The sequence below is a fragment of the Aulonocara sp. 'chitande type north' Nkhata Bay genome, linkage group LG4, assembly GCF_057382095.1.
Source record: "Aulonocara sp. 'chitande type north' Nkhata Bay isolate Kocher_YH1m ecotype deep benthic linkage group LG4, A_spYH_male_GT1.1, whole genome shotgun sequence".
Taxonomy (NCBI): domain Eukaryota; kingdom Metazoa; phylum Chordata; class Actinopteri; order Cichliformes; family Cichlidae; genus Aulonocara; species Aulonocara sp. 'chitande type north' Nkhata Bay.
Window position 1 is genome coordinate 9,201,880 of NC_141347.1, and position 22,764 is coordinate 9,224,643.

The 22,764-nt window shown below is 40.9% G+C and overlaps 1 protein-coding gene across 3 annotated transcripts; it reads right to left on the bottom strand.

Annotated features, from left to right (window-relative positions):
• Nucleotides 1-1,370: 1,370 nt before the first annotated feature.
• LOC147331931 (carbonic anhydrase-related protein-like) lies at nt 1,371-22,764 on the bottom strand. Of its 3 annotated transcripts, none has more exons than XM_086288264.1 (9): nt 22,437-22,764; nt 14,791-14,976; nt 14,414-14,538; nt 13,162-13,257; nt 11,697-11,759; nt 11,540-11,588; nt 11,188-11,300; nt 7,516-7,710; nt 1,371-3,341 (listed from the first exon to the last, which is right to left on the bottom strand). In XM_086288264.1, the coding sequence occupies exons 1-8, from the start codon at nt 22,507-22,509 to the stop codon at nt 7,576-7,578; spliced, it is 840 nt and encodes a 279-aa protein (XP_086144390.1). In that variant the 5' UTR covers nt 22,510-22,764; the 3' UTR covers nt 1,371-3,341; nt 7,516-7,575. The 3 variants fall into 3 exon arrangements, with proteins under 3 accessions (XP_086144390.1, XP_086144389.1, XP_086144387.1); XM_086288263.1 differs by having other exon boundaries at nt 7,502-7,710; nt 14,791-14,982; XM_086288261.1 differs by having other exon boundaries at nt 14,791-14,982; nt 22,437-22,763.

Below are 22,764 nucleotides of genomic sequence, written 5' to 3' on the forward strand. Positions count from 1 at the left end.
CCAAGTCAACCGTGTGCTAATCCACGTGTCAATGCTTGCAAACTTCACTATCATGAAATTTGATTTGCTTTTGGACCATTTGTGATTTAAGCAGGATGGTTGGTGCTAGCTATACAATGTGTATTTAGGGTGAAAAGAAATGCACTGCCCAGAGAAATAGTGTGGCTCTTTGATGTGTTTTTGGACAACAAAGGAAGAAAAAAAGACAAAAATTGACATTATAGATACCACTGGATAATGAATTAAAGGGAAAACTACACAAAACACTTAAGAGCAGCTTCGGTGTCTGGAGCTCTGAATAGAACACCATTCATTTAAAAGGTATTCCCTAATTTAGTGTTTTGATGTTGGTGACCTAACACGTCTGTATAAACTCTCCCATAGCTGATGGGATGTGAAGTTAAAAACAGATGATTCGTATCATATGCATGGGACTATTGTAATCTTAAATAAAACCAGTCATGTCAGGACAGAGATTCCTCATTGTGGGATTAAGGCGGTCATTCTGAATAGTTTTAATTAGCACTCTTAGCCACCTGAATGATCACAACATGCTCAGCATCAGAATCATGAAATCTGATGATCACAAAAATTGGTGGTTGTCTTTTGACTGCAGGAAATATTTTTGCATCCACCAACTGATTGTAACCAGTCACATCAACCAACTGTTGGCCCAGAGGTTAAGCATCCGACACCTTCAACCTTTGCTTGGCTTTTTTTTTTGATTGCACAACGTGACCTGTCTCCAGGCAGGAGTTTGCAAATGACTGCTATCTAATTTATAGAGACAGACAGATTCAAGCAGACTGAAATTTCCGAGTGGGTATATGCTGATGGGCGCAACTCATCTGTGTCTCTTTACGATAAGGGACTCAACTGGTTCACAGTGGTTCTGGTTGTATTCCTATATCAGAGCACAGTTTCTTAAAGCCTACATCATATTTTCTGTGCACATTTACATTTCTGTAAATGTTTGCAAAAGATTAACACAGTTAATTGTTGTATTATCACAAACAGATTATATGTAATTGCCAGCTTGACCCTATTTAACTGCAAACTGATAGCAAGCTCATAGCAGACTTACTCTTATTGCCACCTTATCACTATCATGGCGTGCCAAAGTTGCTATGGCGGTGACAACTGACTGCACGATCAGTTCCAGTCTGCAAAGCAACCATTCCAGAAGCAACAGGTTCATAGTACACAGTTGCAATAATTGTCTCCGTATTTCTTAAGGTTCTTTCCTAAAATAATTAATTAATCTTTATATCATACTGGATACACAAACCGTGTTTATTTTCCTTGTTTGATTTGTCTTTTTTTCATGACGCTTGGTTAGATATGGCTCATTGTCAAGAAAAACACAGTTTCCATTTCAGAGTTTTAGTAAGTCAGCGTGTCAGGTTTATTGTTGCTTTACAGTAATAGTCATCAGTTCTCACAGTTTATGCCAGATCAGTTAGTCACATACAGTGAGGCCAGGCATTCAAACACACAAATACACTGACACATACACAAATTTAAAAAAAAAAACAGTGCTAGTAACACATAAGTTGTGGTAGTGGCTGCAGTGTCCCACTGATGAATGGGATTTGAAAGTTCAGTAGGAACACTGATATCCAGTATTAAAGCTGTTGATTGTGTGAAGACATCCAGCATAATACTGTTTTATTCAGAATTGCTGGTTCATGATGGGCTGTATAGTTTTTTAGTTTGTGTTAGTTTGGTCAGAAATGTATCTAAACGATAAGGTGGACTGACTGTGCTTTGCCCTGGTTTTCAGGAACATAGTCTCAATGCTGGACATTCATATTAAGGTTCAAATAATGAGGTCAGTGTATGTACAAGTAACCCCTGTGAGTTCAGGCATCAAACATTTTTTTAACTCTAAACTTTTTATGATGTCAGAGAGAGAGAATATCCCTAATATGGTCATCTCAGGCACCTAGTTTCACCCACCTGCTGTTCAAACCTGTTTGTCGAGAGAGGTGGTCAAAAATACAAAACAAAATACAAGCTGAGATGCTCGCCTTGCAGTGCGTTGGCTCACCGCCCACATCTGTGCACACAGCATCGTTGCATCATGTTTATGCTTTGCAGGGAGTAATCCAGGTCATAAGCGAAGATGACTTGACTATAGGCTCAATGACATTAACATAAATTGCTTTGCCAAAATAAAAAGTTGATGGTGCCGTTTTGATGCTCAAAAAGTTAATCAACTCATTTTTTTTTTATTTTACTTACTTTACTTGTCATGTAAAAATGCACAAGAATATAAATTTGCGCAAATTAATTTTTTCCCTTGTTATTAGGATGTTCTGGATATTATTTGTTAGCCTCAGAAATATTGAGAATTTTCAGGATGCATGTAAAAATTGATGTTTTACCCTTAAACATAGTTGTTTCACTAACTGGTGCAGCATTGTGGTAGTGGCATGGAGAGCAACACCTTGTAAATATGGATTATTTTGAACCTTTAAACAATGTTAGTCCCAGAATTCAAATATTGAGTTGGAAAATAAGCAAAATACACTGGATTGAAGGGTTAACCTACAAAATGAGCCCAACCTCCAGAGTGCGGATGTGAAAATGCATCAGGTACAGGAAGCTGATGGAAATAATGGAAAATTATTCAGTTCAAAGATTCCTTCAGTGCTTAATTTCCAATAATATTCAGCCAGTACACCTGCCTTCACCTGTCTCTCTCCAGCCCTTTGGGGGACATTTAATAAAGAAATACTAACAATGGAGATTTGCTAAAAAGATTCAAACAGAGGCTGTATAGAAACATGATTTCTTTTAAGATCTTGCTGGATGCTTGATTTAATACACGTGTATATTTTCTTTGTGTGACTTCATTTGAAATTTAGCTTCAAATAAGCTCATAAACTTTGTGTAAAATGTGTACAGTCTTGCATAATTAACGTCCTGTATTCACGTAATGTACAAAGGATGTGTGTGTGTGTGTGTGTGTGTGTGTGTGTGTGTGTGTGTGTGTGTGTACGCGCACGGATGTGTCTAGGTACCACATCTGTGGTTCAAGCTTCCTTTTGTTTTGACAGCAGAGATTGGCTGATTATAAGCCTCCTGTCACCAGGACAGACACAGCAGATTAACACAATACCACACTACAGTACACAAACAGAGGGGGATTTTACATATGTTAAAAGGGAGGGGCAGGAGGGTGTAGAGACTACACTTAAGCACACACACACACACGCACACTGTAAAGGGGTGTAATCAATAGCTTCTTTGTCCACCTTCACTCTTAATCTGCGGCTGATCTAGAACCACATCCTTGCACTGCTGCTACTCTCTTCACGCCTCTTCTTTCTTCTCTCCTGTAAGAAAAGACAAATATGGATGTGATTAGGAGAATGAGAAAAACCAGATGTGTCCAGCAGCTAAACTGTAACACACAGATGGAAATGCTAGGTTTGTACTTTTACAACCAATTACTTTAAACTGGAGAAAGAAACTCCAGCAAAACTGAGGTGTTTTAGAAGGAGGTGTTAAAAAGCCTCTGTAAAAGTTCATTATTTTTTCCTTCGAAGGTACCACATAAAGTCACATATATGTGAGCTGAGCTAGTGAGCCAAAAAGAGGCACATGTTGCAGCAGGGTGGGAAGAAAGTACATTGCCAAAGAGAATTCAGAACAACTTCATAGTGTTGGTCAAAAAAGAAAGAAATCTGGCTGCTAAAAGAGAACAAACAAACAAAATCATCTCTTGGTAGTCGAACATCAGTTTCAGAATGATATGAAATCGGTTGTTTGGTAGCGGATATGTACTATTGTCTTAACTCAGCTCCAGGGTTGCTTTGTTTTCACTGTTCTGACAAATGAAGTCAACTCAGAAGTTTGAAAATAATATTGTTCATGTCGCCCCAAAATCAGTTCAATTAAATTTTATCTACATAGCACCAAATCACAACAACAGCTGCCTCAAGGCGCTTCATATTTCAAGGTAACGACTGTACTGTTATTATTTAGTCTGATCCCCTACTATTTTCCTAAGATAGACAGGCTGCAAGGCAGGATCTTTATTTGCTCAACTAAATCTATTAAATACTTACTCCCATGCTGGTTCAGCATTGGTCTCTGTTTGCGTAGCTCTTTGATCACACAACTGAACAAAAATAACACAAACACAAAGAAGAGGAGGAATTCTGGCCCACTCGTTTTTGCAGAATTGTTTTGATTCTGCCACCTTGGAGCGTTTTTAGCATTGAAGGCCTGCTTAAAGTCATGCCAAAGTATCTCAATCTGGTGTGAGTCTGAACTTGACCGCAGAATTCCAAAACCTTCCTTTTTAGGCTCCTATATGACTCTCAGACCTGTCCAAGTATCCACTCCCTTGTGTTTATTTTACCTTTACCTGTCTCTGTCAAGCTGGTCTGGCTGATTCAAATTTTCACCCTCCGGACCTAACGGGCGATCGTGGCTCAAGAGTTGGGCGTTCGCCTTGTAATCGGAAGGTTGCCGGTTCGAGCCCCGGCTTGGACAGTCTCGGTCGTTGTGTCCTTGGGCAAGACACTTCACCCGTTGCCTACTGGTGGTGGTCAGAGGGCCCGGTGGCGCCAGTGTCCGGCAGCCTCGCCTCTGTCAGTGCACCCCAGGGTGGCTGTGGCTACAATGTAGCTTGCCATCACCAGTGTGTGAATGTGTGTGTGAATGGGTGGATGACTGGATATGTAAAGCGCTTTGGGGTCCTTAGGGACTAGTAAAGCGCTATATAAATACAGGCCATTTACCATTTACCTGCCTGCTCAGCCTCCCATTGATCAAATTTGAACAGCTCTGACCATTGGCTCCCCCACAGTTTGCTCGTCAACTCACAGCTGAAGAAATTACAACTCAATTGTAAATCAAAAACTCAAATCACCACTGCGCCACTCATCCATGCACCCATACTAAATTCCCTTGGAGAAACCTCCCTTTGTAACAATAAAACCTGTCAACTTTGAGCCGTTGTATCCCGTGAGCTTCTTTGGAGTCTGTTTCATGCTTACAGCTGTCATGGTGATAACAGAAGCACAATGACCACAGCTTCTGCACCAAAAATGCTGTTCCAGATGGTTCAGACCAACTCTAACCTCAACGCATACTCCTATGAATTATGCATGCATATGCATATGTTTTAGCCTCTTTCCTCTCTTTGCTTGTCGATGCTTAAAGACACATAGTGACATGAAACACAATGAACTTGAAGAAAGAAGCCTGTTTTGAGTACAGATATTTGTGTAGTAAAAATGCATAGATTAAAAGCAAAAAGTCATCAAAAAAATAAAAACCCAAGTACAGATACCTGAAAATCCTACTTACGTATAACACTTCATACAAATATTTTTTTAACTCCACCTCTGAGGCTCTATTTCCCCCAGGGGTTGTCTTTCCCATAGTCTGAACTCTTGTCTTAGGTGTGTTTTGCTGGTGGGACCAGATCAGTATCTGTTTACACCATAGACAATAGTCCTCTGTTGTTTCTTTCCATTTTCTTCCCTCTGCTCGCTCACTCCTCTTTCATCCCTCTGGCATTTTTACCTCCTTTCACCAAGTTACCCCTCTACTTCCTCGCTCTCAACAAGCCCTCACTTTTTTGTCCTCTGCTTCAGTTTTTACTCCGTCTGTTACTCTCGTCTGTGTCCTTTGACTTTGGCCTAAGTGGACGTCAGTTCAGATCTTCCACAGCATTCTATGGTATCACAGGGCTATAAGAGTTATATGACCCTGAAGAGCTCTACCGTGTAGCCTTCAGAGCGTAAACACTAGCTGGGAGTTCACTGTTAAGCTGTTACATCTGCAAAAATAGCTGTTTTGGGCAAAATGACTCAGTTCAAATGAAACCAGTAAACTGACAGTTTTACTCATTATGTGATCACAATTCCCAAAACACCATGACTACATGGAAACACTCAGTTTTCCTCTGGACATTTAACGTGACACACCACTGATTTTACAGGTTAGCTCATGTAGAACTCTCTGTAGTATCATTCCATGTGGTTCTGCAGAAGGTTTTTCTGGCATTTCTTGGCTCGGCTTACAGGCTTTCTGTAAGCTGAGCCAAGCCCGGGACGTGGGCATGAGTCTTATCCATTCATGTAGGACTAACAAAAGTTGGAAGCTATTTAGCGGCATTATAATGTGGCACGCATGTGGCAAAGCATTACCCAGACTATGAACTCAAATTCAGCATGTTTTACTTTCTGATTTAAAAAGTTACAGACGCTACATCGATGTCAGATGAGATAATTTACTGCAAGGCAGACACTGTGTTCCTGTCCCTGACATTATGTTGCAAAAGGCTAACTGATAGTGTAGAGATGTGAGAAAAGGTTACTGCTTCTGCCCACCGTTGCTCATTTGTATTTAACACGAGGCACTTGTGCTCTTACCTTTAACACTGAGCCAGAATGAGGTCTGAAAAGCTACAAATATTCCTCTTTCTTCTTCTTCACAACTTCAAAACAGCGTAGAAACACCATAAGAATGAAGGAATGCAGACTCATAACCAATAACGCAAAAATGTTTATCTTCGAAAGTGAAGCATTTGTTTTGATCTAAACAGTACTAGGTGACCTCATCTGTAATTATGCAATGTTTGGGGAAAGTGACGTACCTGCTTAATATTCGTGTTTATTTCACATCAGCACATAAAAAATAGTAAACAAGGTTGTTTGTTTTAGCCTTACATTTTTACAGTCGTCGCATTTTTAAGCGTCCTGCTCTGTTCTGATGTCCTAAAGTTCTGCCCTGCCTTCCTCCTGCAGTGCTGCTGAGCTAAATCTGGGATCTCTCCATGCACTTTGTGCTGTATATAGGTTGGTCCCACATTAGTAACTAAACTGGGTTAGTTCTTCCAGGGCCTGATCTATTATGTGCCATGGATTCTGAGGGCCCAAATACCTCAGGGACAGTATGCCTAGTTCATTAAAATTCTGTCCCTCATGAGGAAATGTGCTGAACTGACTAAAAATACAAAGTGTTTGGTGGTAAGTAGAGCAAGTGATAGTTACTTTTTCAAATATCAGTCATCACATCTACAGATAATTATTGATTCCCCATCTACAGTGAGCTAAACAGCATTTTAGAGCTGTTCAGCTCACTGTTTCTGAGTTTAGTTACATCAGATTTGCTGTTGTAGTTTGATCTCACTGAGGGCATCAACAGCTGTTTGTCAGGGTTTTTTTACAGCAGTAGGGAGTTGTCAGAAAAATTCACTGTACAACAACACGCTCAGAGGCTCAGAGTTACAATGAGCGTAAATATCATCTTAAACCATCTTGATTAAAAAAAATTCCTAATAATACTTTGTATTTGCTATTGTACTGTCACTGTTTCCTAACAAACTGCTATTATCTGTCTTGAACCCTCTGCAAGAAAGGTGTACGATACCAGGCATGCGTTCCATTAATAGGTTTGACCTTATATGAAAAGACAAACCCTTTTCCTCAAAGTAGGACGTGACCACCTCAGAACACTGTATTGAAGTGTAACTCACTGTGACAATGCTACCTTCTTTGATTGTATCTGTAGATCCCACAGTTTGTCTGAGATGGCGGTGGAAAGTGGGAGTCACTGGAAGGCAGCGCGAACTGTCCGGTCACTGAGCGGCTGGGTGGGACGGAAGTTGTCCCCCAGCATCCCATCATTCCCTTCTGGCAGCTCCGCACCTTTGACGTGGGACCGTAGTCTCCGAAACTCCTCAATCTGCAATGACAAAGATGTTTACACAGAAACTGAGGGAGTCTGTTGAGGTCTTGGAGACGCAGGGCTACTTTTTCACCAGAAAATCCTCCTTTCTGAATTTTAGAATTATCATTATTTACTTTAATTTAATTTAAAATGTTCTGATGTCTTACCCTGTAGTAGAATAGCAATCTTCTTTTTTTTCCTTCTTTTTACCACAACAAGAGGAGCACTGTGGTGATTGTGGGTTTAGGTTCCACTGTGCCTTCACTTTATATTGCATTGTGTCGCTGCAGGTATTTATTCATGTCTAAGGAAAAGAATCTGACAAACTGTCAGCTGTATAAAGTCTTCAGAGCCTCACTTTCACCTTCCTAAAAACAAGCTTGTGGGTATAAAAAGGAAGGACTAAAGTTATGTGTGATTCCTCATAACAGAGAAAGTGGAGGGGTTATTTCTGGTGATTTCACTATTTGCTTTGGTTTAGCATGTCAGATGGACAAACGAACCATTTTTACTCATCTCTGAATATAAAAGCTCGACAGGTCATCTACAAAAAAGAGCATTCTGGGCTTTTTATAATTCTCAGATCAGAATAATCTTTCACCTGACTTCCTGTTCATGAGAAAATGCTGCAAGTGCAGATATGATCTACACACACATACTGTGCAGGGGGTAGCAATATCAGGCAAAACAAATATGAGGCTTTTTATGCAGCCGTGCAGCTGTGTCACAGAGGAAAGCTTTATAGCACGCTGTCAAAGTGCATTACAACATACTAACAACATAGTAGGCATAGTAACTGCCTGATATGTATACACATTCACTGAGCACACACACACACACGCACGCACGCACGCACGCACGCACACACACACACACACACACACACACACACACACAGAGTCAATAATAGCCGGATGTTTGAGGTGTGTATTCTAGGTAAGAAGGACCTGCTGTTTTAAAATACTTGCTGTGGTTACAGAACATGTTACAGAAAGAAGAACAGTAAAGTGCAGCACAGTACATGAGTAGGCATAAAAAACAGCATACAGGTCAGTGTGCTGGAGTTAACTGTGTTTTTTTACACTTTGCTTTTTTACTTTAAAGGGATGTAGAGAGAAGTGTAATGGAAAGGGTGGCAGGCAGAAGGTCGCATGTATAGCATTGTTAAAGGACTATATTATTCTAGTGTAACCCACTGCTTGGGCCTGCTTATCAACTGGTGAGAAACTAGAGCTGCTGTCTGAACTGCCTAACACTTGGCAGGTTTTATACTTACGCCCCTCATAAAACCAGAACCCAACTGAAGATTTTTCTGTTTTAGTGTTTGCTTTTAGGACTTCTATTTGTACGCTGCAAACAAGAAGCACTAATAGTTGCGGAAGGAGCCATAAAAATGGCTTAACTTAAAACTTTAAACACATACTATATACCACCTGTTTGCAGGATTGGCTTTGTTATCATCTAAAAATAAGAAAATTTATCATCTTTAACCCATTGATACTTTCCAGCTTTTATTATTCACAATAGGGCATGGCCTGAGGGAGCCTGAAGTCATCCTTTCTGTTGGCATTTCTGCAGGTTCAATGGAGCAGAAAGCAGGGAACATGAAAGCCTGAATTAAATGTCAGATGGTTACTGTCATCATCCTTTACATCAGGCTGCTGGAGTAAAGCATGAGAGACCCAAAGGCTAAATTCAAATAAAAATGTATCAAAAGAAACTCGACAGACTTATTGATTGGTAGTGAGTGTAAAGGTTTCCTGTACTGTGAGTAACTGCTAGAGAGCTGTGGACTAGCATTACTGTGCAATTTAAAAATACATACAGGGCTGACATATTGATCATATAAGACAGGATGTAGAAAATGAGAAACCCCCTCAAACATGAACAATACAGACACTGAACGCAGTAGAAGAGCCACGCCAGTAAAAGCAATGTAACTGATTGGCTTACACTTGCCATGGGTAGCCGTTACCATGTATGATTCATGGCCTATAATTTTGCTGATGTCTACTTTATTTTACTGCTGCAGCAGATATCTACAAGTTGTTTCATAAGAGAAATAAAATGTGTTTTGCCAATAAACAGACTATTCACTAGTAACAGAAATTTTGTATATCAGTGTTAGGCTAATATTCTTAATATTCACCACTTAATAGATCTTGATGCATGTTCAGCCATCCAGGTAAGGAAATACTAACAAGTTGATTCTGTTTATCTAGATGTGAAATTTTCAGTGAAAAATAAAAAATAAAAAAAAAAGACAGGTTAGCCTTGTTAGACTGTGAGATTTCCATCAGTAATGGGGGACATTTAAAAGTTGGTGTGTACCGTAAACCTACGAATACAGATCAGTATTTAAGGTTTCATCATCCACTGCTGCACAAACTGGGTGTCATCAGGACGCTGCAACATAGAGGGAACACCATCCCAACAGACTCAGCAGCCAGCGAAGCAGAAGAACAGCGCTTCAAGAAGGCCCTGAGTAAATGTGGTTATCCCAGCTGGACATTTGTTAGAGCACCTAAAGAAAGCTCCAGCTGATCCAGGAGAGAAGGGCAACCGCTGCTTAAGCGAAAACCTGTGGTCATCCTGTATGTGTCAGGAGTATCGGAACAGCTGAGACGCATTTTCTCTAAACACTGCATCCGTGGCTTTTAAACCCCAAAACACGCTGAGCCAAAAATTGGTCCACCCCAAGGATCAGGTCCCCTGACACAAACAGAGTAATATACTGTACGCTGTTAAGGAGGATTGCCAGGATTTATACATTGGAGAAGCCAAACAACCTCTGGCTAAGATGGCACAACACAGAATAAGTAACTCGTCAGGCAAGGTCATTGATCAGTGGTTGTTGATCAATGGTCATGACAATTTGCTTACTAATGATCAAGAAACAGACCTCACAGCCCATTGTTCATTCAGTGGTGCTAGTTTAAGTCATTATGCAAATCTACTGTATATAAGGTTGGAAACCTGCAGTCAGCTGAGACTGAAGAAGTCACTTGGATCAGTGGCGAAACATTTCTCTCACTGAAAACGCTACGTCCAGATGACCAGAATCAACTTTTTGGGACCACTTTATAAAGTTCCTGAAATGCTTTTATTGTGAAATAGCAGCAGGGTTTTGCGGTTTTGCAGCTTTCTGCATCTAGGGTTTTTTTTCTTTTCTTCTTATTATGAAAGATTGACAATTATACATTAACCCTTTACTGTATTCACCATTATATTCTCCACTGATTTCTGGCAAAATATATCCGTCTCATCAGCAGCTAAACACTCCACTACCATCAGCAGCTGATGCTGTAGCTTCTTCTGAGAAAACAGCTGCCTGAGGACTTTGCCTGTCAGGAACCCAAAACACTGAGCTGAAAGGGCCTTTAAGGCTGAGATAATAATTCTGGGATTAAACAGAAGAAGAAAAATAAATAAAACAAAAAAAACCTTAAAAAGGCAGAGGATGCTTTACTTTGCCTGCTTTATTTGTTTTACCTGTAACTGTGAGATGGTGAGAGGGTAACGATAGAGAATCCAGGTCACATTCTCACTACAAGGTGGTGTAGTCAGAGATCCTTCATACACCCAGTAGTCTCTCAGTAATGGATCTGTGGGCAGGTTTTGTGGAAAAAGCAAACATCAGTTATAGTTTGATGATATTGTTTCAGCTCTCAAGGCTGAACAAAAAACAATTTCTTCATCCCATCATGCAGTTGACTTTCTGAAATGAGGACATGATCTGCATTTTTTTTTCAACTTTATCTCACACCCACACAAAAATCGTATGGGTGTTATCAGGAGGCAATAGCTACAAATCTGCATCGGTGCTCAAGACATCCTTGCTTACCCGGTAACAGAGTGTTGGGATTAAAGCAGGGGATTATCTTGCTCTTCCCCTGGTGGCATTAACACAAAGATAATTATTCTCATTGTACATGCATCCTACAAATCCAGCATTTTAAAATGCTTTCATCTGCTCAGATTTTTTTTTAATTCAGTCACACCTTGTACTGCAGGTCCTGGAGAACTTCAGTGATGGCCTTCAGTCCCAGATGCTCTTTACCAATCTGATAAAAAAGTAAGCATGTTTGGTTTCACAACTGACAAAGTAGTCCTTATTTCAGCTTGAACTAGTTGATAACGATAATGCTACCAGTGATTGTGTTTAAGCAGGACTTTTATACTTTTATGTCTGCAGGAAGTAAACAGGGAATGAAGTAAGAATTCTGTTGAGAACAGGATGTGTGTAGTGTTAGGTCTGAGGTCAGGAATGTTTTGGGTTGAAGAAAGAGTGAGATAGCCACTGTTTTTTGTCAAGGTTTTTGAGCAGGTTTCTCAGCAGACTAGCTTTTCAAGAGGTCTACTGAGAGTTCTTGAAAACCCGGTCTCATTTCATGAGCTGAGGATTATTCCTTATGGAGTGCATTAAGCATGTAAATCAGGGGAATTTCACAGGAACGTGGCAAACAATACATTCCAAACTGACTCATTCTCAGGCCACACCAAGCATATCTAGAATTTATCTGATCAGTCATTTAGGAAAACAGCTTTTACAATGCTAGGAAGGAAAGTACATTAGGGCTGATAAAAGCAAATGTTTATAAAAATGCATGTCAAGACTAGACTTAAAACGGGCATTGTGGCTCAGTCCCAGTTTAGGGAGCCAGCATATAACTTAGAACTCCACAGAAAGACAGCACCTTTTACTTTGTGTTTAACTGAGCATTCACAGGCTGCATAAGATGTCACCAAACACTCTGTAGCTGGATCATATACATGGAAAATGGGACAGCCTTCTTAAATGGCACTTCCCCTGAGCTGCACTTAACAGGGAGAAATGGTGTGTTTAAGTGTCTTTTTTTAAGCATGGAGAAAAAAATGCATCTGTTTTATGAAGAAATGTATTTAAATTTATGTTATTTTTTGGGGGGGGGGGGGGGGGTATCTGTATTTCTTTCTTTCTTTTAAAGTTCTTCAGTGGAAGCTTTACAGACATTTTCAAACATTTAAAAAATGCAATATATCAAGCAATAACTAGTTTTGACAATGTCTGTCACACTGGGGACAGTGTGATGATTTTCTGCTGGTAAGCCTCAGTTGCATTCATGTAGATGTTGCTTTGACCTGCCTAAACATTACTGCAGAACACGTATTTCTCTGTGGAGAAAGTATTCATTAATGCCACTGGTCTTTTTCAGTAGGATAATACACACAACACTTGACAAAGAGTTCAAAGTATTGGGCCCCCAGATTTCCCAGTTCACAATAACAAGTGTATGTGGAATGTGCAGGAAAAACAACTTCATTCCATGAATGCTCCACCTCCTAACTTCCAGGACTGAAAAGACACTGACTTTAACGATGTTTCTGACTGACATAGAAAATAGTTTCTTGGCTATGAATAAACAGACATTGTAAATCAATCCTTTATCAGGTCACTTTGCCAGCCTTCTGGCTCTGGATGCTTACCTGCACAAAAAGAGCTATGATAAGTACTCCATTCTTCTTCCCTAGAGCATCCTCCAATGTGTTAAACAGAGTGCTGTTCCAGTGAATCAGATGAAGCTGCACACAAAGAAACAACACATTACACATTACAACATTTGCTGTAGAGAGGACACGTTGTGAGTGAGTGAGAAACCATCAGCTTGTGGTGACTGAAGGCTTTTTGTAAGGGCTTTCACATAAACAAAGGGACGTGTACAAAGCTTCGACCCTGAAAGCAGTAAATACAAGACCAGACTGAAGTTACATACATGATAAGACTTACAGCTGCCATGCTATGTGTCTTATTATAACAGACAGTGGAAAAAACATTAATGTATAATATCTTTGTGATCTCTGAGCTGCCTGTTTCATTATCAATAGCCTTCTGCACTGAGAACTGATAATGTGTTTTGTAAAAGGAAACATAAGCTATCGTAAAAGGGTAGTTCTGCTGCTACAAACAGGAATGGAAAGAGACACTGAGCTATACTGAGAATAATATCTGCAGTAGATTGAGCTCAGTACAATCGGCACAGTAAACTGTATTTACCACTGTCTTCAAATAAGCCAAGCTCTCTTCACACAATTTTCCCTTGTTGACTACGGACAAACACTAAAAATGGGAAAATGGGACATTTGTAGACCAGCAAGTCCAATGTTCTGTTGTCAGATTCATATATTTTTGGTGTCCTAATAATTAGGAATTTATTAGGTATTTACCTTGAGGTCCAGTAAAATGCCAGATATTATATTGTGCAGGAACGTTATCTAAGAAAGTTCACCAGAATTTATAACATTAGTGTTTGAAGATGGAGTCCAGTTTTGGGAAATGCAAAGTTGTTGTAGATGACAAGATAAAAATGGGATTGACCTAACGTGGAGTAAAAACCAAAGTAGAAACAGCTCACACATTTGTAAACAAAAAAAAAAATGAAAATATAAATGTAGGTTTTTGGATGGAGTGGTACAGTTTCTTGATGAACTGTCAGAGAACGCACCGTAAAGATTTCACAGACACACGGAGTCACAGAATGTTTGATTATGACTGTGGAACAATGCTATTGATATCAAAGCAGATACTTTTCAAAGAAAAAAAAGATTTTGTCTTCAAGGACTCATCAAACTACAGTGTTAGCTGAAGACAAGTCTAAACAAATCAGTGCATTTCTTTGGTGTTTGGGGTGTGCTTCATGGTTATGGCCTTGCTTTTTTCTCTTTTTTCTCCTTGGTTTACCTCCATAGGGAAAGCCTTGAAGTTGACCGTGTGCTCCGATCCTCTTTGGTTCTCTTTGCCCCAGTGGAATCGAACCTCATGAAGCTCATACTCGTGATCGCTTGGCAGTGGACCTCCAGTAACCACTGTCACAGGAAACCAGAGGGTTTATGATCAAGCACGTACAGGAAGAAGGCTAAATAGGTCAGAATAATAGTCGGTGTGAGAGAAAGGGGTCATTTGTGATGCGATGCAACTTTTTTGCTTTTCCCTTGTGAGAAAAATATACATTAATCACCTCCTACCAAATCTCAAAAACTATTCATACATCCTGTTTCAAAGCAGTTTAGTCAACAATTTGTGTTTGCTGATATGATGTCATGGCTGCTGGGAGTTACCTGACTTGGACCTGAGAATAATACGGACAGTGTGTCCATCATTGATGACCTCGCAGTCTCGACACACCACGTAGTTTGGTGACAATCCAACATCCAGGAGTGACGGATCGTAGTGAGCCTCCCTGGAGTTTAGATTAATGGGAGACTGGTACTCGCCATTGGCTGCTGGGAAATGAAGTCCCCATTCTACACCTTTATGAGCAAAAATAGGCATAAAAATGCACATGAAATAGAGCATACATTCAGATTATTGTTGTAACATATAGGCTTACTAAGAACATGACCATTAAAAATGGTTGCACAGTTTTAAGTGTTCTGCCAAGTCACACTTAAAAGTAAAGGGAACTGTTGCACCAGCTGTTTCAAAGTTCAAACTTTGACTAGCTGTAATATGTTACCAAAGTCATCATCTACACTTAATTTAAACAATATACACCACATAAAACAGCTCTTATGAAGGGCTTGGTCATTGCTAAATAGGCGTCCATCCTGTGCCTCAAATCAAGTACTTCCCTAAGTACCATTTGAGGTAAATAATGGCTTTCACTGACAGCTTTATTCAGAGCAGTCATAAGCAGCATCAAATATTGTTTAAGGGTCAAAAAAATGAAAGCAGCATGGAAGTGGCTTAATCTGCATGCCATATGAAGGGTACGAGGTTGCAATAAGCCCTGCAACAGACTGGCGTCCAGGGTGTACCCTGCCTCTCAGATGAATGGATGGATGGATTGGATAGATATCTATGGTTACAAAAAGACTTCCGGTGAAGTCTAGAGGGAAAATCTGTAAAAACTTCCCAAATGAGTTCATGGAATCGGTCATAAAAATAGCAACACTATTTTTCTTCTTCGCTCAATGACATCAGTTTCTAACTTTCTGCAGTTTTGCTTCTGGATTTTTGGTGAAAGTTTGTACAATATGTGATCAGATGCTGACAGCAGGCAGAAATCCAATCACAGTCAAAGGTTTCAAATGCCATACTCACAACTCAGGTTTTAATTGGTGAACATGCAATCAGTCTAAATTCATGTAGGAAGGAAATATGTTGTGTACTTAATGTTGTGTGCCAGTAACACAAGTATCCAAATTAAGATACACCTTTAGAGATTTATTTTACCAACAGCTGGTCCAACCCAATCACTGACCCTGAAACTTAACCATCAATTCAGCTGTCATTCACTTTGGTCTTTTTCCCATACCAGAAAAAATCCCATTCATGTTGTTAGCCATGCTAACAAAGCTCACTTGCATGGCTAGTGCTTGCTCACTAGCCTCGCAAGTGAGCAAACATGTACTAGACAGGGAATTGTATGTTTAGAGTACAGTTACCAGTTAAGATTTCAACAAGTCATCCAACTTGACTGGTCATTTGCTCTTCCTACTGGAGGAACGTGGGGGGGGGCTGTTTTATATAAGAGGGGAGTCAGAAATGTTTTTTTATTAGCAAGTCTACAAGCAGTAAAGTCATAACCTGTAATTATTATAATAAATATGGCAATGGTAGCCTAGTAACAATGAAAGCACATTTTATGGTACCATAAGTGGCACAACACAGACAACTGTTTGATTAGTATGAAGATGGATGGATAGTTATTTACTGGAGTTTGCTGCTATATATATATATATATATATATATATATATATATATACTCCAACTACCGACCAATAACCTGCCTCAGTACTACATGGAAGCTCCTGTCAGGCATCATATCGGCTAAGATGAACAGGCACATGGGTCAATACATGAGCGGGACACAGAAAGGAATTGGCAAGAATACCAGAGGCGCAAAACACCAGCTACTGGTAGACAGAACATGAAGAGGCCGCTAGAAAAGCTGCAACCACCAAGTACCTGCAGAGGGTCAGGCAAGTCCTGAGGAGTCAGCTGAATGGTAAGAACAAGATCCGGGCCATCAACACGTACGCCCTGCCCGTGATCAGGTACCCTGCTGGGGTAATAGGCTGGCCAAAGGAGGAGATAGAAGCCACTGACATAAAGACAAGAAAGCTCCTTACCATGCATGGAGGGTTTCACCCCAAATCCAGCACCCTGAGGCTGTACGCTAAGCGGAAGGAAGGGGGCCGGGGACTGGTGAGTGTCAGCACCACAGTCCAGGATGAGACAACGAACATCCAAGAATACATTAGGAAGATGGCCCCAACTGACCGAGTGCTCAGTGAATACCTCAGGCAGCAGAAACCCAAGAAAGAGGAGGGAGACGAGGAACCATCATAGAAGGACAGGCCCCTGCACGGTATGTACCACCGGCAGATAGAGGAGGTGGCTGATATCCAGAAATCCTACCAGTGGCTGGACAAAGCTGGACTGAAAGACAGCACAGAGGCACTAATCATGGCAGCACAAGAACAAGCTCTGAGCACAAGATCCATAGAGGCTGGGGTCTATCACACCAGGCAAGACCCCAGGTGCAGGCTGTGTAAAGATGCCCCAGAGACAATCCAGCACATAACAGCAGGGTGCAAGATGCTAGCAGGCAAGGCATACATGGAACGCCATAACCAAGTGGCCGGCATAGTGTACAGGAACATCTGTGCCGAGTATAACCTGGAAGTCCCGAGGTCAAAATGGGAGATGCCCCCAAGGGTGGTGGAGAATGACCGAGCTAAGATCCTGTGGGACTTCCAGATACAGACGGACAAAATGGTGGTGGCTAACCAACCGGACATAGTGGTGGTAGACAAACAGAAGAAGATGGCCGTAGTGATCGATGTAGCGGTTCCGAATGACAGCAATATCAGGAAGAAGGAACACGAGAAGCTGGAGAAATACCAAGGGCTCAGAGAAGAGCTCGAGAGGATGTGGAGGGTGAAGGTAACGGTGGTCCCCGTGGTAATCGGAGCACTAGGTGCGGTGACTCCCAAGCTAGGCGAGTGGCTCCAGCAGATCCCAGGAACAACATCGGAGATCTCTGTCCAGAAGAGTGCAGTCCTGGGAACAGCTAAGATACTGCGCAGGACCCTCAAGCTCCCAGGCCTCTGGTAGAGGACCCGAGCTTGAAGGATAAACCGCCCGCAGGGGCGTGCTGGGTGTTTTTATTTATATATATATATATATATATATATATATATATATATATATATATATATATATATATATATATATATATATATATATCAAAGTCAAATGATATCCCCTGAAGTGATATAAACAGATCTGGGTGTGTGCTTGAGAGGAAAACGGTGGTTTCAGAGTACAGTTACTCTTAGTACCATTGATGTTAAGTTAGACTCTTTTTCTCTAATTGATCTTTCTGAGTTAACTTCAATAATTACTTCCTCCAAACCATCAACGTGTCTTTTAGACCCCATTCCTACAAAACTGCTCAAAGAAGTCCTGCCATTAATTAATTCTTTGATCTTAAATATGATCAACCTATCTCTAATAATCGGCTATGTACCACAGGCCTTCAAGCTGGCTGTAGTTAAACCTTTACTCAAAAAGCCATCTCTAGACCCAGCAGTCTTAGCTAATTATAGGCCAATCTCCAACCTTCCTTTCATATCAAAAATCCTTGAAAGAGTAGTTGTCAAACAGCTAACAGATCATCTGCAGAGGAATGGTTTATTTGAAGAGTTTCAGTCAGGTTTCAGAGCTCAGCACAGCACAGAAACAGCTTTAGTGAAGGTTACAAATGATCTTCTTATGGCCTCTGACAGTGGACTCATCTCTGTGCTTGTCCTGCTAGACCTCAGTGCAGCGTTCGATACTGTTGATCATAATATCCTATTAGAGCGATTAGAACATGCTGTAGGTATTACAGGTACTGCACTGCAGTGGTTTGTATCATATCTATCTAATAGACTCCAATTCGTGCATGTAAATGGAGAGTCCTCTTCACACACTGAGGTTAATTATGGAGTTCCACAGGGTTCAGTGCTAGGACCAATTCTGTTTACATTATACATGCTTCCCTTAGGCAGTATCATTAGAAGACATAGCATACATTTTCACTGCTATGCAGATGACACCCAGCTCTATCTGTCCATGAAGCCAGATAACACACACCAATTAGTTAAACTGCAGGAATGTCTTAAAGACATAAAGACCTGGATGGCCGCTAACTTTCTGCTTCTTAATTCAGATAAAACTGAGGTTATTGTACTCGGCCCTGAAAATCTTAGAAATATGGTATCTAATCAGATTCCTACTCTGGATGGCATTACCTTGGCCTCCAGTAACGCGGTGAGGAACCTTGGAGTCATTTTTGACCAGGACATGTCCTTCAATGCACATATTAAACAAATATGTAAGACTGCGTTCTTCCATTTGCGCAACATCTCTAAAGTTAGAAATATCCTGTCTCAGAGTGACGCTGAAAAACTAGTTCATGCATTTATTACTTCCAGGCTGGACTACTGTAATTCATTATTATCAGGATGTCCAAAAAACTCACTGAAAAGCCTTCAGCTAATCCAAAATGCTGCAGCAAGAGTCCTGACAGGGACTAGAAAGAGAGAGCATATTTCTCCTGTTTTGGCTTCCCTTCATTGGCTTCCTGTTAAATCCAGAATTGAATTCAAAATCCTGCTCCTCACATACAAGGTCTTAAATAATCAGGCCCCATCTTATCTTAATGACCTTGTAGTACCATATCACCCTATTAGAGCGCTCCGCTCTCGCTCTGCAGGCCTACTTGTTGTTCCTAGAGTATTTAAAAGTAGAATGGGAGGGAGAGCCTTCAGTTTTCAGGCCCCTCTTCTGTGGAACCAGCTTCCAGTTTGGATTCGGGAGACAGACACTATCTCTACTTTTAAGATTAGGCTTAAAACTTTCCTTTTTTCTAAAGCATATAGTTAGGGCTGGACCAGGTGACCCTGAATCCTCCCTTTGTTATGCTGCAATAGATGTAGGCTGCCGGGGGATTCCCATGATGCATTGAGTTTTTCCTTTCCAGTCACCTTTCTCACTCACTATGTATTAATAGACCTCTCTGCATTGAATCATATCTGTTATTAACCTCTGTCTCTCTTCCACAGCATGTCTTTTATCCTGTCTTCCTTCTCTCACCCCAACCGGTCGCAGCAGATGGCCGCCCCTCCCTGAGCCTGGTTTTGCCGGAGGTTTCTTCCTGTTAAAAGGGAGTTTTTCCTTCCCACTGTCGCCAAAGTGCTTGCTCATAGGGGGTCATATGATTGTTGGGTTTTTCTCTGTATCTATGAAGCGCCTTGAGGCGACTTTTGTTGTGATTTGGCGCTATATAAATAAAATTGAATTGAATTGAATTGAATTGAAAGTTTCAGAAGAACGTGTGGGGACACGAGACTGGCTAAAACTGGTCTTAAGTCCCTCTTCCTCTTTGCCTTGTCCTCATTCTGGTCCTGAGTTTCTTTCTGCTTCCTCTCAGTGTCTAGTAAACAGGACTTCTTGCAGTGAGTGTGACAATGAGATTACTGTTCATAAAAACAAAATTAAGCAGACTGCAGTTGTAAAAACAGGGCAAGTCTGTCCTAAATGAGACAGATCACCTGTTCACAGCACAACACTAGTAAGGCCTTTGCTATCAGTTTAATAGAGTGTGAAGATAAACAAGTGTAGAGAAAGTGATCCCACTGAAAGACAGAATTTGCTTCACTTTTCAGCTGACTGCAACAGTAAGAGATGTGTACAATGTGCACAACCTGCTGTGTTTTTAGAAAAAGGAAATACACACTGGCAGTATCGTGTTCATGGAAAGTCCAGTACACCCATCTGCCTCCAAGACAAGGAGCTCAGGCCTCACAGTGTGCCTTTCTGTTGGGACTGCAGATAGACGGTCCTCACTGGCTGACTACTCACACCATAGCAAAGAAGCATGGGGCAGTGGTCACATTCACACGCTTTCCTCAGCAACTAAAGCCTTAACAACAGTTTACTAAAGGCAGTGAGAATTTCAGTGGCACTACTAAATTGTGGATTGTTGCTTTAATGACCTCAAATTAAGGACTTAGCTTTGTGAGTAATTACGGTTTTTTTGCTTCAGCCATTGGAAAAGAATTTGGTGTTGTTAACTTTAGTGTTAGATGATATCATTCTTATGTGTAAGCTAATCAAGAAATGACTGTGCCAGCTTGTTAGCCACACAGGCGTTAGTTGGTGGCCATCTGATAGCCACCACTCAGCAGGGAAAATGTGCACCTTCAGTGGTTGTTGGAGGTTCTGGCAGGCTCTGTGAAACCAACTGATCAAATCGCAGACCAGTTAGTCAGTGACCTTGTAATTCACTGGTTGCAGCAGAAAGATGTGCTTTCTTTAACTGGTTGTGGGTGGTTGCTGGAAGTTGCTGGCTGTTGTTATCAAGAAAGTGTTTGCAAGCAGATGTAAAGTGGTACACCAAAACCCTTCTTTGAGAAACCCCCTTTGCTTTACTTGATAGCAGGCTGCCACCTTTGCAGCAGTTTATATGGAAGATGCTGAAATTTCTGTAAACACTTGCAAACTACTCACCAACTGTTAGTGAAACTAAGAGTGACGAAAATGAGAAATTGAGAGCAGTCAGAGTAAAAGTTAGGGTTAGCCCTAACCCTAACCCAATTTATACTGCACTTGTTCCACTTTGACTAAAGCTTGTGGCGTAAATGACAACTCGTTGTAGAAAAGTCTGTCTTCAATGCAAACTGCAGGTGACCAAAGCTATCACAAGCAGATTCTTGGTGTAGCTGATTTCACCTGGCAATAGCAGCAACAATTTGCCAGCAACATTTTTCCCTGGTGACCAGAGGTTGTCAGGGGGTCAACCAACCTCTAGGTCTATGTGACTGACACCTTAGCTAAGTCCTAAGAAAGGAAACTTTTGCTTATTACACAGCAGTGAGCTCTGTCAGCTCATGGCAAGGAAGTTCTGTACTTGTGCTTATAAATTAAGATGAAGAATTTCCTGTGGGAACCTCTCATCTCCTCTTAGCTAACCAGGTATTTGCATGTCAAATATTAGTGTCTTAGATATACATGGTATTCCATATAATTTAGTATACTTACAGTAAGAATTTCACAGTTCAGTGTGACAGTATATCCCTCGATGCTCAGTAAAAGCAGCATTAGCAGAAAGACAAAGTGAACACATAACTACATGACATACTGAAAGTATGACAGTAATGTTTGTAACCTATGTTCAAGTGTTTATGTGCTTTATTCAGTTTCTCTGTAGACAAAGATATATGAGTGATATATGAGTGACAGCTCTTAATGCCAAGTCATTTTGGAGTTTTATTGTATGAATTGTAGAGTCCAAGGAAATCTTTGCTCTGCTGTAAGTCTCTGACCAACAACTGTCTGTTGCAAGTCTCCTATACTTTTAGCAGTGCAGTGATAAACAGCTGTTTGCTGGCAACTTGATATTGTTGCCAGCAAAAAGTGATATTGTTCTTGTGATATTTTTCTATATGACTGACTGTAAATCATGCCGTTCGAGCAACCTACAGCATAGGAGATGAGAGAGTAAAACCATTAGTGGTGTTTTAAAAACATATTGGTCTGACAGATGTTGTACAGTGTATAACCCAAATCCAACTAAAGAATCAAATTGCATTTTTTTTAAATGTTTTGAAAAAGTGTAAAGTTTTGGGTTGTCCCCCTTAAAACTCCTCCTGATCCTTAGCTTTTCACACATCTCCAGCATCCCTTCACATGCTGAGAGAGCCCAGCCTACCTTCCTCATAGCCCCAGTCCAGCTCATCTTTCCCCGGAGTATAATCCGACTCCTCATTCACATTGTCAGCCATGGTGCTTTGCAGTCTACTCCCTGTGGCTAGAAACCAGTCTGTCCTCCCACTCACGGCTCCCCGTCACTCTGGTTTTAACTGGTTTTGGACACAAACTGAAGTCTGCTGGATGGATTCCCAGCTCAACAACAACTCTCTCTTTTCTTTGATGCAGTTTCTCTTTTCTTCCTTTTTTCCGTCTGTCTCTTCTTAACCCTCTTTCTTACTCTCTCTTGCTCTCGTCCTCCTAAAGAGACAAGCTGATGATGTGTGCAG

What these genes read in the sequence shown, in the direction of transcription:
- LOC147331931 (XM_086288263.1), bottom strand. Translation starts at nt 22,509, where the DNA reads ATGGCTGACAATGTGAATGAGGAGTCGGATTATACTCCGGGGAAAGAT. An exon ending in GGACTGGGGCTATGAGGAAG is followed by an intron (nt 14,983 to 22,436) that starts GTAGGCTGGGCT and finishes TTGCTCATAAAG; the next exon opens with GTGTAGAATGGGGACTTCAT. An exon ending in TCACCATCTCACAGTTACAG is followed by an intron (nt 7,711 to 11,187) that starts GTAAAACAAATA and finishes TTGTCATTGCAG; the next exon opens with ATTGAGGAGTTTCGGAGACT.